At 49.0% G+C, this 12,614-nt stretch overlaps 1 protein-coding gene across 1 annotated transcript in view; it reads right to left on the minus strand.

Annotated features, from left to right (window-relative positions):
- SIK3 (SIK family kinase 3) overlaps positions 1-12,614 on the minus strand; it is a 125,648-nt gene that overhangs the window by 39,308 nt on the left and 73,726 nt on the right. Inside the window, exons 5-6 of the mRNA XM_066606998.1 lie at positions 3,143-3,267; positions 1,017-1,140 (exon numbers count right to left, since the gene is read on the minus strand). Of these exons, the coding sequence (XP_066463095.1) occupies positions 1,017-1,140; positions 3,143-3,267 (249 nt within the window). The remainder of the gene's footprint in view (positions 1-1,016; positions 1,141-3,142; positions 3,268-12,614) is intronic.

Here is a 12,614-nt window from a genome sequence, read left to right on the forward strand (position 1 = left end):
AATCCCCATCACTAGCAAAAGATCCTGTCGGCTTGACAAGTCCCGATGGAGCTCCGGAGAGCTAGGCGAGTATTCATTTTTTACTTTTTTGGTAGTAGCGCTTGCGTTGGGCACTGCCAAAAACGCGGTACCAAGTTGTGCGCAGTGTTTTGATGCTTGTGTGAACAGCCCCATTAAAATAAATGGGTGCGTTGTACAGCGTTAAGCGCATTTTCTTTCCATTTCACCCTATTTAATTTTTTTTTTAAGTTTTCCAATACGTTGTATGGTACTTTAAATGATACTACTAAAAATACAACTCGTCCCACAATAAATAAACCCTCATGTGGATATGCTGTCGAGGGAAAATCATTTTTTTTTTTGAAAGTGGGAATATAAAAATAAAAATGCGTACATTAAAAAGGGCTGCAGTAGGAAAGGCTCAATGGGTTGTACCAAGAACAAACGGACAACAAAGTGTGGTCCCAGCTTAGGAAACTCCCCCTACATTGAGGATTCATCTGCATGGCTATCTTGTAACACTACACTTCCCCTGCAGCGACTGCCTGGCGGTGGCTTCCCCTGACAAGATTTTCAGTTTGGGAAGGGGTAATCAGTTATTTGCCCCTGCTGCCGCATTCTGAAAGGGATTATCTCTGATGGGACATCTCCCTTAGTGGCACGGCTGGAAAATCTCTGAGGTTTGCTGCACTGACCATGCAGTTAAACCCTGGAAGATTTCCGTGGACAGCTCTAGTGCTGAAATGTGCAGAGCACTGAGCTGTCATCTGAAATCTTCTGGGGTTTTTACTGCTTACTCAGTGCAGCCAGCCCTGGAGATTTCCCTGCCATAATATGGAAATAATAAACCTGCCACTGAACAGGTTAAAAGGCCAAGGTTCCTTCCACAGGTTTGCCTGAGAAAATAAACTTTCAAGGCAAACAAGGAAATGTAAAACTTCTAGATAAAACAAGATGCAAAAACGAGATAAACCCTTAAAAAAAAAAAAAAATGATGTTCTACCAAGTAACTTTACCTGTGGACATGAAAAAAGGGATCCGGAACTTTCCACTTAAGACCCTGGCACGCAGGTTTTGTAACGTGCTTCCATCAAATGGGAGAGCGCCACACACCAACACGTACAAGACCACTCCCAAACTCTGCGGAGAAGAAGAAACACACAAAATTAGACTGCATGAAAATAAAATGAGTTATTATGTAAAGCTATTACTGCAAGTGATCATTACCAATGACGCCGGCGGAGTGAAACTGCAGGGACGGGGTCACATATGGCTGGTTCGTATTAACCACATGCAGCAGGGGACTCTTAGGCAAGTTTCACACGGGGCGATCGCGATATTGCCGGGAGAAAACCATGACTTTTTTCCTGCAATTTGTGAGTGTCAGCACTGCTTTTTCTCACAAAAACATGGCTGCCACTTGCGATTTTCTTGTGATTTTTTATTGCGAAAGCCAATAGGACTTTCTACTGTTAAAAACGTATTGCATGAAAATCGCAATTTCGTGCTTTGTGATGCCATAAAAAGGAGGCTCCATAGGGAAACAAGGTACATAAAAAAAAAAAAAAAAAAACGTAAAACGCGGAAAGAAAGAACAGGTCGAGATTTTTTTTTCTCCTGCAATATCGCACGAGTGAAAACCTCACAAATGTGAAGGAAACCATTAAAAATCATTGGTTTCATAACTCTGCTTCTCTACTCCCTCTCGCATCGCATGATATTACTGCCCATGTGAAACCACCCATCGACATCTCCGGTAGGGCAGTGCTGCCTCACAACGAAAATACCCTGCGGGCGAAAGCCGATGTTGCAGCGACAGCCAATGGCCACACAATCTGGTCGGTCACGTACGCCTACAACTTCAAGCCGCTTAAACCTCAGGGATATCAATCTATCCTTTCAGGAAGCAGAAGCAATTGTGAATCAATTTCTCCTACTTTGGTGCTAATGAAAGTGGCAGCAGGAGTGCTGGAGAGGCGACAGTAGGAGAACCCGCAAGAAGGGAATGTCTGCAGATATTGGCCACAGACCACTGCTCTCTCCTTGTCCTTCCCGAGTCTTCTCTAGTGTTCTTGTCACTGATGCTACATGAGACGGTATCAGGTTGTGCAGGTAGGTAGTCCTGCTCCTTCAGGATGTCCATCCACATGGGCCATCACAAGTAGTTTGAGGTGTCCCAGCAGTCTCCAGAGCATGGAGCAGATACAAGGACACGGGTTGTTAATGAGTAGAGCCATAGAAGGACATCAGCCCGGCAGCAGGAATGGTATCTGCTTCTTTGTGTGAGGGGGAACAGAAGCCCAAATGACCTCCAGCGGGGTACTGGTCTGTATGTCTCTGACCAAACTGTCAAAAACAGACTACGATGGCCCGATGTGGGATCTGTGCTCACAGTTCAGTACTATGTCGCTCCACTCGCACTCTCCATAGACCACCAGAATTGGCAGGTCCGCTGCTGGCACCCCGTGGTTCACACTGAACATGTCTTTCATTCATCGAGAGCTAATGTGTAATTTAAAAGGAGTGGGTGTCCCATTAGTGGTTTTACCTCTCCTGCAGACACCCCAGTAGTGGCTCCTCCTGCAGTGAATGGCAGCCGTTAGCCACATAGGTGCAGCACCACTCCATTCACTTCAATGGGACCACTGGAAACTGCTGAGTTGGCTCCCACCAGTGGTTCCATTGAAGTGAATTGAGCGGTGGTGGGACCACCCACTACCATTCACTTTGGGCCAAGCTGCGGCTAAGGGGTCTGGCAAAACCTATAGTGAGACACCCACCCCTTTTAAATGGCACCCCAGATCTCGTTAAATGAAAGACGTGCCCAGTATTCACACGCAAAAATCTACTTTGCACCCAAATGATGTGGATTTGCCATGAATTTCACGGCTTCAATTGAAGGGATGAAATCCGCAGAGGATCTACACCAAAAGCTGTGTCAAAATACATACCGGTCTGTCAGTACTTGCTGCAGAAAGTTCACAGCACAATCACCATATGTGAATGCGCCCCCTATAGGAGATGGTCGACACATCTGATTACCACATATTAAACTTGTGAACGACCCAGTGCACTCTGGAAAAATAACACGTTTCCCCAGATTTGCCCTTTTTTCTTTTGAAGCTGTAGACTTTCTACTTACCCATATATCAACCTTCGGCCCTTCATACTCCTTTCCTTCAAAAAGTTCTGGAGCTGCATATGGGGGGCTGCCGCACCAGGTCTTCAGTAACTGCCCTGGAGTAAACCGGTTGCTGAAACCAAAATCTAGAAGGCAAAAGTACAACCAAGTTACAAATCAAAGCTGGTCCTGCAAGTTTATAGACTAGCGTACAACTATAGCTGGAATTAGGCCTAGCATGCTAAAAAAGCGGCCTCGGCCCAACGCAGCGGCCTGCGCCCAACGCAGCGGCCTCAACAACCTGATGTAGAAAAGCCCTGCAAAGACCATCAACCCTTTAAGATCACGTAATTTTACGTTTATTCCTTTTCACTAATCTCACCTCCTGCGCAGATGCCATGTCTTTTATGCCAGTTCAGACTTCAGGAAAAAAAATATGGGCGATTGCATGTAAAGAAAGACGTTTGGGTCACAGAAGCAAATAAGGTATATGGAACAATAGCTCTGCAGCGCCACCTATTGGAAGGCAGTATTCCTGCAAGTCAATGTCAGACCCTTTAAACAAGTCTGTAAAACAATGATTGGGAATTGAAAACCAAGCCAGAATCCATACTCAGACAGCCGTTTTGGGTCATTGCCCCTCATCGCTGTGCAGTAGGATCCTGGCTTGGCTAGTGAGAAGCCTTCTATGTGGGTCGGGAGGGGTAGCATCTCTCCTTAGGGAGAGCACCAAGAAGGTGTGTGAGGAGACACCTAGCTGAAGAGTAAGACGACTTATAAGGCAATGCATGCTCCTTAGGGAAATATGCAAATAAGGGAGATGGAACAATACCTCTGCCACCTATTGGAAGGCAGCATTCCTGCAAGTCAACGTCAGACTTTTTAGACAAGCCTTATAACAATGACTGGGAATTAATAATAATAATAATAATAATAATCTTTATTTGTATAGTGCCATCATATTCCGCAGCGCTTGTCATTTGGCCAGAATACCATACACAGAAAGCAGTTATAGGATTTTTGTCCCTCTGGCTTTGGCTTATCTTCCCAGTCATTGTTACAAGACGCGTTTAAAAAGTCTGACTGACTTGCGGGAATGCTGTATTCCAATAGGTGGCGCTGCAGACATATTGTTCCATCTTCTCATTTGCATATTTCCCAGAGGAGCATGGATGGCCTTATTAGTATGCTCACTCACGTCCTAGGTGCTCTCCTTAATGAGACTATACCTTTCTTAACCTGCTTATGTATATACCGCATACACACCTCCACAGTCATACATGTAATACTCAACATACATGAGGCTGTTTTTTGACTTCTATGATACAAACGGTTCGCAGGATTTATCTATATTACATGGATTCAATGTGAGCCCGTGTGCGCTGCGACAAACGCCCAACCTGCTGCCAGCCCCCGTGTAACTCCACAGGGTGGTCCTCCATCCTGCGCTCTTGCATGGCACAAGCGAAGCGATTCCATTAATCTGTGTTCTTGTGTGCCCGACGCAGTGACAATTTGTACGGCTTCCTATGTAGCCATTTCCCGATGATCCTCCACACCGTCTGGTGCAGCATTTGCACCTCATGAGAAGCTCAGCGTAGAGACTTCCAAGGGCTTCTGGCACACCCCTCCCGAACACTCGACACGCTCATCAGATGAGCAGACGGCCATCTGTCTCTTGCCTGTGCGAAGTCCACCATAACCGGCCTCTATCATCTTATGTGGACCCGCAGGAAAATTGGTTAATGCGCCAAGTGAACGATGACTGATGACACCTACCAGCAGGACGCTGCAGCGCCTCACTTACGCCTTTATGCATGTGCCTACCTGAGCGCTAGATAGGCATTGTGGGTAGAAACGACCAGAAGCTTGCGCAGTGGCTTCCTCCATCGCCTAACCTACTTGTAGGACTACATCAAGGACAACCCTGTGTGCCACCTCTGCCACGGAACCTTGAGGAATTGTCTAAGAATTCAGGAAGCCGAAGATTTCTGTGACGCCAGCCATGTTTGTAGAGATTGGCAGGAGCCCGACTACCGCATCGATGCTTGGCGCATTACCCGCAGGACTCGCACTGAATCACTGTAAGGCCCCGTCCATGGCCGAGGTGGAATATCGCTAGTGGTATTCCGCCACTGGGAAGAACTGACAGGTCTCTGCGGTGAGCCCAACAGATAGGCTAACTGTGGAAAAATGCAGCATGCCGATTTCAATCCCGCGAGCGGAGATTCGCTATGAGGCTCCGCTCATGGACATCGGGCTGCGCTTTCCATAGTTCTCCTATGGAAAGTGTTCACTGCGTTACCCGTGGCCGGATTATTGCTGCAGATAACGCAATGACAACACGCCCGTGGACAGGCAGCTAATGGGGACAAAACCGCAGATCCCTGTGCATCATACAAAGCCGAAATAAGTCTCATGTACTTTGGTTGCCGAGTAATATATTAGCGTGGCACTTATTTTAGAGACACCCTTGGTGTGAGCATGTGTATCCATCTACATAATTGCTAATTGTCAGAGAGGGGTAGTCTCTGGTAGCGTGCCCGGCGGTCCAGCACTAGCTCTACCACAGTCATACACCTGCGTATTACTGCCAGCAGTAGGAGTAAATGACCACGGAGGCCACTGATGAGGACGACAGCGGCGCCAAATCACCCAGAACAAGCAAGGTTTGGATAAAGCCATGTGGATGAGCAAGACGATTGTTAAATATAGCTGCAAATGTGTGAAAGTGCCAACTACAGCCGTACTCCTGCGTCCTCGGTGATCCGGCCCTGCAGTCCTCCACGCCTTTTGTTTTTCTCTAGGAATTGTTAAACCTGACCACTGCAGCCAATCAGAGGCCACAGTGGTGACATAGCGTTCTTCTGGCATCGGAGTAGTGCTTCTAAGAGCGGCACGTGAGCACTGTGGCCTCTGATTGGCTGCAGCAGTAAGGTGGTATCTGTTCCTAAACACCTGGATGACCGCAGGGCTGCAGCGCCGGACAGCCCGGGGTGAGGAAAGGTGAGCAGCGCCGGACAGCCCGGGGTGAGGAAAGGTGAGCAGCGCCGGACAGCCCGGGGTGAGGAAAGGTGAGCAGCGCCGGACAGCCCGGGGTGAGGAAAGGTGAGCAGCGCCGGACAGCCCGGGGTGAGGAAAGGTGAGCAGCGCCGGACAGCCCGGGGTGAGGAAAGGTGAGCAGCGCCGGACAGCCCGGGGTGAGGAAAGGTGAGCAGCGCCGGACAGCCCGGGGTGAGGAAAGGTGAGCAGCGCCGGACAGCCCGGGGTGAGGAAAGGTGAGCAGCGCCGGACAGCCCGGGGTGAGGAAAGGTGAGCAGCGCCGGACAGCCCGGGGTGAGGAAAGGTGAGCAGCGCCGGACAGCCCGGGGTGAGGAAAGGTGAGCAGCGCCGGACAGCCCGGGGTGAGGAAAGGTGAGCAGCGCCGGACAGCCCGGGGTGAGGAAAGGTGAGCAGCGCCGGACAGCCCGGGGTGAGGAAAGGTGAGCAGCGCCGGACAGCCCAGGGTGAGGAAAGGTGAGCAGCGCCGGACAGCCCAGGGTGAGGAAAGGTGAGCAGCGCCGGACAGCCCAGGGTGAGGAAAGGTGAGCAGCGCCGGACAGCCCAGGGTGAGGAAAGGTGAGCAGCGCCGGACAGCCCAGGGTGAGGAAAGGTGAGCAGCGCCGGACAGCCCAGGGTGAGGAAAGGTGAGCAGCGCCGGACAGCCCAGGGTGAGGAAAGGTGAGCAGCGCCGGACAGCCCAGGGTGAGGAAAGGTGAGCAGCGCCGGACAGCCCAGGGTGAGGAAAGGTGAGCAGCGCCGGACAGCCCAGGGTGAGGAAAGGTGAGCAGCGCCGGACAGCCCAGGGTGAGGAAAGGTGAGCAGCGCCGGACAGCCCAGGGTGAGGAAAGGTGAGCAGCGCCGGACAGCCCAGGGTGAGGAAAGGTGAGCAGCGCCGGACAGCCCAGGGTGAGGAAAGGAGAGCAGCGCCGGACAGCCCAGGGTGAGGAAAGGAGAGCAGCGCCGGACAGCCCAGGGTGAGGAAAGGAGAGCAGCGCCGGACAGCCCAGGGTGAGGAAAGGAGAGCAGCGCCGGACAGCCCAGGGTGAGGAAAGGAGAGCAGCGCCGGACAGCCCAGGGTGAGGAAAGGAGAGCAGCGCCGGACAGCCCAGGGTGAGGAAAGGAGAGCAGCGCCGGACAGCCCAGGGTGAGGAAAGGAGAGCAGCGCCGGACAGCCCAGGGTGAGGAAAGGAGAGCAGCGCCGGACAGCCCGGGGTGAGGAAAGGTGAGCAGCGCCGGACAGCCCGGGGTGAGGAAAGGTGAGCAGCGCTGCATTTTTACAACTTTTGATTAAAACTGCTAAATTTTAAAAACGCCCCCCCCCCCCCTCTCACACACACACACACACCTTCTTTAAGATCTTTTACAAACTCCTCTTTACTCCTCTCTACTGTAAAAACAAATGAAGTATACAAGGCCTCATCTTCAGTTCCCATACACAAGTGCAGCATCTGCGGTTCCTTTAGTAGCACCAATCTCACGATCGCTATCAGGTGAACAAGCAGCTTTTGGGAAAGGCGCCCCCAGGAATGGGCAGTGAGGAAGCCTGCGGCATACAGGACTACGACTAACGGCCAAGCAAGGAGTCAGGAGACTAACAGAAAGTCGCTTCTGTCACATCTGTGGTCTTCAGAGACTCAGGGGAAAAAAAAAAATAGAAAAACAAGGCAGCGATACGGAGCCGTCCTGACAGCCATCAGCATCTCCATCCTACTCATCAGATGACGGAGCTACGCCTCTGCCAAGGCAAACAGCAGATGGGAGGATCGCAGCGTTTCCAGGGAAGCTCGGGGCCGCAGGATTCCCAGGAACAGTCACTTCCCTCATTCCCAGTAATACCGCTCTGTGCAGCTGGCCACCACTGCCTCCTGTCTGCAAGACAGTGCATTACAATCCAATACAGATCGCCCCCCAGCACCGCTCCATGAGGAAAATAGGACCTAATTTTGTGCACAGAAACAGCACCATCCCTGGCCACAGGCTGCGCCTGGTATTGCAGCTCAGTCTTGTGGTGCATTCACACAGGTGAGCGCGAGTATTGTTTAATATTCTGGGGCGCGGGTCACATCGTACAGGACACGGACACATCTGCATGCTCTATTCTCTAGACTCAAGCAAGAAGAGAACATGCCACGAATGTTCTGCATCATTGTGAGAGAAAAGTCACCGGTGTAAACAGGCCCGATGCAAAGAATGGCTTCTATTATCGTGCAAGTTTTCTATTGCTTTAACCCCTTGAGTGGCATGCCCGGAAATTTTCCGGGACGAGCTCCACTGCCGATAGTGATATAGCTCGGAAGATTTCCGGGCTATGTATTACTATGGGAGCTGCAGAGCACAATGCCACAAGCTGTGACATTGTGCTCTGCCTGCACAGTCCCACAGAGAACAAAGGGCTGTGAACAACAGAAGCAGAGGATATTGCCGATATGCCGGCAATCTCCTGCTTCTAAGTCTCCTGCTTTGTTTACAGGTTGCCATAGAGACCATCGGCTTGTCAGAAGCAAGCCGATGGTCTCTGTGGCAGGGAGAGCTGGTGCTCAGCTGTCAGAGGACAGCTAGGTACCTGCTCTTACAGCAGAGATCAGAGAAAACCTCCGATCTCTGTTGTGTTAACCCTTTACATGCTGCAGTCTACGTGACTGCAGCATGTAAAGGGCTGTCACTGCAGCATGTAAAGGGCTGTCACCATCGGACTCCCGAAATGTGATCAGGGGGTCCTAATGGGTCCCTGTGGAAGTCCCCTAAAGGGACAAAAAAAAAAAGTAAAAAAATAAAAAAAATTATAAAAACACTTGTCTCACTTTACTTTGTAAAAAATCAAAAATACAATCACACATGTGGTATCCATGTGTTGTAATGACCCAGAGAAGGAAGTTAATACATTTAACCCCTTAATGACATGGCCCCTTTTTTTCTTTTTTCCCCATTTCTTTTTTTCCTCCCCCGTTTAAAAAAATCACAACTTGTCCCGCAAAAAACAAGCCCTCATATGGCCATGTCAATGGAAAAATGAAAAAGTTATGGCTCTTGAGACGCAACTGCAAAATTAGTTGAAATTCAATGATTAGACCATTTTTAAAAACCTGCCCCGGTGGGTCTGACAGGGTGGTAGGAAACCCGCCACTCAAGGGGTTAATCATCATAGGCCAGCGACACGTTTTTATCTCTCTATGGAGAGGCTTATCTGGAGGATTCCGCTTAGGAATGTTCTGCGCAGAACTCGCTTGTAAAACCATGGCGGCTATTCTGCCACAGAGCCAGACACGGGTTTAGTCCTGTCAATGGGCAAAAATCAGTGTGTGGAATTCTCTAACACGTTTCCACATGGATCTGCATGAAGTGACAGGTCGCTTCTTTCTGTGGATCCGCACACGGATTTCACCCATCGGCAAGACAAAACCCGCATGCAGATCCATGGCAGAATAACCGTGGATTTCTAACAAGGTTTTACAAGCAGATCTGGCAAGCTAAATCTACCATGTGAACGTACCCCGGGGGTCCATCCACAATGCCAGGGAACTCTCTGGCAGATATTGCCTCAAACGCTGTATGTTTTACACGCAGGTATTATTTTGGATTTTGCAGCATTTTTGCCGCGGATCTCCCGCAATGCATTGCAAAGCCAGAAAGGACAGGCTACGATTTTAGAACCCGCGCCCCACATCCATCTCCACATGATTTTTTTACACAACATGTAGATAAGCTCAATTAAATTTGGTGCTAGCATGTTACACAAATCCGGAAGTAAAATACATGGCATATCTGCTACATGTGAAGATACCTAGTGTGAGAACGAACAATCACAGCATGTCTTATTGTTCAAGAATCGCCCACTTATATGGAAGGGCAATTTGCTATTCTTACTACTGGATTAACATTAGATGCCTTTTTCCTGCAAAATGCATTGAGATCGCTTGTAAAGGTCATAGGTTTAGGAGTAACATCGGTCAGAGTTTCTCGGACTGAGATGGCACTCGCCGTGTACATACACCCTGAGGGGAGTTCACAAGGCATTTTTTGGAAAAACCCCACCGTAGTTTTCCATGCAGCTCCTTGAGCCGCAGCCAGAAGTGACACAGATGGAATGAGAAGTACAAGTGTTCCCTTTGTATTTCCCCGTTCCTCTTGACACCACTTCTGGCTTTGGCTCAAAAAGCTGCAATGGTGTTTTTCTGTGGTGTGCAAAACCACCGTAATACATGGAAATGAGAAGATCCGACCGTTTAAACGTACCAATCCTTTTATCATTGGTCTGTGGGAATAACCCTTCTCAACAAAGTAAGCCTTAGGCCTCATGTCCACGGGGAAAATCAGATCCGCTGCAGATTCTACATGGAGAATCTGCAGCGGGTCCCTCCTGCCCCGCGGACATGAGCGCTGAAAATAGAAATTTAAAAGCATTTACCTTTCCGTAGCGGGCGGCGAAGGTCAGCTGTTCCTCACGGCCGGATCTTCATTTTCGGCCGGCGGATGAATTCCTGACGCCGGCGGCACGTCGTCGACGTGCCGCGCGCATGCGCCGGGCACATCCACCGAGCCGAAGCAAGGGAGATGCGGCCGTGAGGAAGAGCAGAGCTTCGCGGTCCGCTGCGGGTGAGTAAATGCTTTTAATTCCTATTTTAGGTCTCCCGCGGATCCGGACGGCTTCCATAGGCTTCAATAGAAGCCCGCGGGAGCCGTCCCCGCGGGAGACCCGCATGAAAATGGAGCATGGTCCAGATTTTTTCATGCTCCATTTTTTTTTAAATGCCTTTTATTGACGATCCGCGGGTATTTATCTACCCGCGGATGGTCAATGCATCCCTATGGGGTGCGGATCCGCGCGCGGGAGATCCGCTGCGGATTTTAAATCACATTTTGCCCGTGGACATGAGCCCTTAATCTTATACAGCCGATAGAAGTCGACGTCCGGCCTTTTAACAGGCCTTACAAAAGGACTAAAAGGGCCATTTACACTGGACGATTATAGCTCAAAATTCACTCAAACAAACTAAATTAAGTGATAATCGACCCATATAAATGGCAAAAAAAAAAAATCTTTACTATTCATTCACTTCTGGTTATCACTGACTTTCAGTCATAAACAGGCTATCGCTGGATCGTGGGATTCGCACTGCGTGTAAACGCTCCACGCTCAGCGCTTCATATAGTAGGCCAAGCGCTGAGTAAGAAATCCACGATCCAGTGTTGAACTCTGCCTGTCTCAACGCTCCGCACGAGCGCCAACGACCTTAGTGGTGACGTCAGCACTCGTACAGACATATAGACAACGCTCGTCCCATCTAAATGGGATATTAGGAAGTAGGCCAAACCAGAGACTCCTCTAGATGGAACACAACCTGGAATCCCCTGAAAAGAAGCCCAAAGCTAGCGGACACACTTCATCTATTCCTGAGATGCCACTACCTCCCACGACCCACAGGTTACCATAGTAGATACTGACAATCTGTAAAGCAAAAGTCAACATGGGGGCTGCACTCAGGTCATTCTGAAGGCTACAGCCATGATTGCATCTGCATCAGCTATTCCATTTGTAGCTTTGCTCATAGATTCCACTAGATTTATCGGAATCTAATGGAATCTATGAGCAAAGCTAGAAATGAAAGACTGAATTCTAGTCAATGGGGTCCGTTCAGCACAGTCAGCATAACTCAATCATTGTAGTTGTTCCGCCTCTATGAGTCAAACAAACGACTTAAAGGGTTTTTCCAACACAAGATGTAGTTTGTTTTTTTTATGTTGCCCATATAAAAAAAACTAAATAACCTGTACCCATCTGTCTCAGGTAGTGGCAACTCTAGCACTGCACTTCTGTTCTCCCCCTGACATTCTGTTTATAGGCTGCACTCAGACTGTTGATAGGACATCACAAGCTGCTGCAGCCAATCACAGATGGCAGTGTTTGACTGGTGAGGTCTGTGATTGGCTGCAGCAGTCTGCGCATTCCGTTCATAGTTCAACTCTGCAGCTTGTAAGTAGAACAGGCAGGGTGAACGAAGAGGCAGCGCTGGAGCTGCGGAGACCTTGGACGGCCGAGTATGGGCTATTCTGGTGATTAACCCTTTAAGGACACGGCCTATTTTGGCGTTGAGGACCGAAACAATTTTTTTATTTTTTCATCTCCATTTTTCAAAAGCCATAACGTTTTTATTTTTCTGTCGATGCGGCCGTATAAGGGCTTGTTTTTTTGCGTGGTGAACAGTAGTTTTTATTGGTATCATTTTTGGGTACATTGACTATATTGTAAAAGTTTTTTTTTTTTTTTATGATCGTAGGGAGAGAAAACGCATCAATTCTGCCATAGATTGCTTTTAAAGCGTTAATTATGCAGCATAAATGACACTACATTTTTTCTGCAGGTCTGTACGGTTACAACGATGCCAAAATTCTTATTTTTTTTAGGTTTTTCCACTTTTGCACAATAAAAACCCTTTTTTTTTGGAAATTATTA

Source organism: Eleutherodactylus coqui, chromosome 6 (genome assembly GCF_035609145.1).
Source record: "Eleutherodactylus coqui strain aEleCoq1 chromosome 6, aEleCoq1.hap1, whole genome shotgun sequence".
NCBI classification, from domain to species: Eukaryota; Metazoa; Chordata; class Amphibia; order Anura; family Eleutherodactylidae; genus Eleutherodactylus; species Eleutherodactylus coqui.